This window comes from Mustela lutreola, chromosome 10, assembly GCF_030435805.1.
Source record: "Mustela lutreola isolate mMusLut2 chromosome 10, mMusLut2.pri, whole genome shotgun sequence".
Classification (NCBI taxonomy): Eukaryota; Metazoa; Chordata; class Mammalia; order Carnivora; family Mustelidae; genus Mustela; species Mustela lutreola.
This window is the reverse complement of record NC_081299.1, coordinates 26,589,060-26,591,147: the sequence shown is the minus strand read 5'-3', so window position 1 is coordinate 26,591,147 and position 2,088 is coordinate 26,589,060. Positions and strand designations below refer to the sequence as shown.

General features: G+C 42.9%; 1 protein-coding gene across 2 annotated transcripts; it reads left to right on the top strand.

The window, feature by feature from the left end:
• Window positions 1-205: 205 nt before the first annotated feature.
• Window positions 206-1,462, top strand: LOC131809874 (L-lactate dehydrogenase A chain). Of its 2 annotated transcripts, XM_059137309.1 has the most exons (2): window positions 206-988; window positions 1,258-1,462. In XM_059137309.1, exons 1-2 carry the CDS (start codon window positions 302-304, stop codon window positions 1,411-1,413), a joined length of 843 nt encoding a protein of 280 aa, XP_058993292.1. In that variant the 5' UTR covers window positions 206-301; the 3' UTR covers window positions 1,414-1,462. The 2 variants fall into 2 exon arrangements, with proteins under 2 accessions (XP_058993292.1, XP_058993291.1); XM_059137308.1 differs by having other exon boundaries at window positions 206-1,462.
• The last annotated feature ends 626 nt before the right edge of the window (window positions 1,463-2,088 follow it).

Sequence of the window (2,088 nt, the reverse complement as noted above, 5' to 3'; positions counted from 1 at the left end):
TTTATTTATTTGATAGACAGAGATCACAAGTAGTCAGAGAAGCAGGCAGAGAGAGGAGGAAGCAGGCTCCCTGCTGAGCAGAGAGCTGATGGGTGGCTCATCCCAGGACCTGAGCTGAAGGCAGAGGCTTTAACCCACTGTGCCACCCAGGCACCTCTATTTTTTTTTTTTTTTTTTTTTTCATTTTAAAAGTAACATACCGGTCGGAGCCGCTGCCGCCAAGTCCGGATTCAGTCTCACGCGCCGCTGACGCTCGCCCTCCCGACGTGCACTCCCGATTCCTTTTGGTTCTAAGTCCAAAATGGCAACTCTCAAAGAACAGCTGATACAGAATCTTCTTAAGGAAGAACATGTCCCCCAAAATAAGATTACAGTTGTTGGGGTTGGTGCTGTTGGCATGGCTTGTGCCATCAGTATCTTAATGAAGGACTTGGCAGATGAACTTGCTCTTGTTGATGTCATGGAAGACAAACTGAAGGGAGAAATGATGGATCTCCAGCATGGAAGCCTTTTCCTTAGAACACCAAAAATTGTCTCTGGCAAAGACTATAATGTGACCGCAAACTCCAAGTTGGTTATTATCACAGCTGGGGCACGTCAGCAAGAGGGAGAAAGCCGTCTTAATTTGGTCCAGCGTAACGTGAACATCTTTAAGTTCATCATTCCTAATGTTGTCAAATACAGCCCAAACTGCAAGTTGCTTGTTGTTTCCAATCCAGTGGATATCTTGACCTATGTGGCTTGGAAGATAAGTGGCTTTCCCAAAAACCGTGTTATTGGAAGTGGTTGCAATCTGGATTCAGCCCGGTTCCGTTACCTAATGGGGGAAAGGTTGGGAGTTCACCCGTTAAGCTGTCATGGGTGGATCCTCGGGGAGCATGGAGACTCCAGTGTGCCTGTATGGAGTGGAGTAAACATTGCTGGTGTGTCTCTGAAGAATCTGCACCCTGACTTAGGCACTGATGCAGATAAGGAACAGTGGAAAGAGGTTCACAAACAGGTGGTTGACAGTGCCTATGAGGTGATCAAACTGAAAGGCTACACTTCCTGGGCCATTGGACTGTCTGTGGCAGATTTGGCAGAAAGTATAATGAAGAATCTTAGGCGGGTGCATCCAATTTCCACCATGATTAAGGGTCTTTATGGAATTAAAGATGATGTCTTCCTTAGTGTTCCTTGCATCTTGGGACAGAATGGAATTTCAGATGTTGTGAAGGTGACTCTAACTACTGAGGAAGAGGCCCGTTTGAAGAAGAGTGCAGATACACTCTGGGGGATCCAAAAGGAGCTGCAGTTTTAAAGTTTTCTAATGTACCACTTCCCTGTCTAGACTACGACAGGGTTTTAGTTGGAGGTTGTGTACATTGTCCTTATTATCTGATCTGTTACTTAAATAATATCAAAATGGCATAAAGAAAAAACATCAGTTTCCTAAATTTCTAAATACGAATGGTTCAGTAAACCCTGCAGCTATACCCTGATGCTGGATGATACCTGCCTTTATAGTCCTAAATGGGTTCATCTCAGAGGCACCACTGCCAATATTGCATATGCAGCAGGTGCTCTTCAAACCAGATGAGTATTTCCTGTGTGTTCTAGGACTTCAGGTTCCTTCACCCAACATGCCTAGTCCATCTTTTCCAGTCAGTCACATCCTGGGCTCCAACGTATAAATTCATTATTGCATGTATCGTGCGTAACTGTTCGAAAGGATCTTACTTCGTGTACCATGTTTGTCAGAATATAGTGTACATTGCCATATAATGTAAAAAGACCATACAACCAACTAAGTGTTGTTGTACCAACTAAAATACCAAATAAAATTTGAACAGTAAAAAAAAAAAAAAAAAAAAGTAACATACCAACAACTAATATAAGTACCTTTGATATGATATGATGAGAATGGTACTCTAATTTTATGGTCTTCCAACCAAAACTCTGTAACTCCAGTCCAGTCGCCAGAAAGACATCAGACAAATCACTTGAAGGGGCATCCTACAAAATACTTGTCCAGTGCTCCCCCAAACTACCAAGGTCATCAAAATCAAGGAAAGTCTGAAAAACTTTCACAACTAAGAGGAGACTAAA

Bases quoted from the DNA above. Each gene is read 5' to 3' on its own strand.
- LOC131809874 (XM_059137308.1), top strand. From the start codon at position 302: ATGGCAACTCTCAAAGAACAGCTGATACAGAATCTTCTTAAGGAAGAA.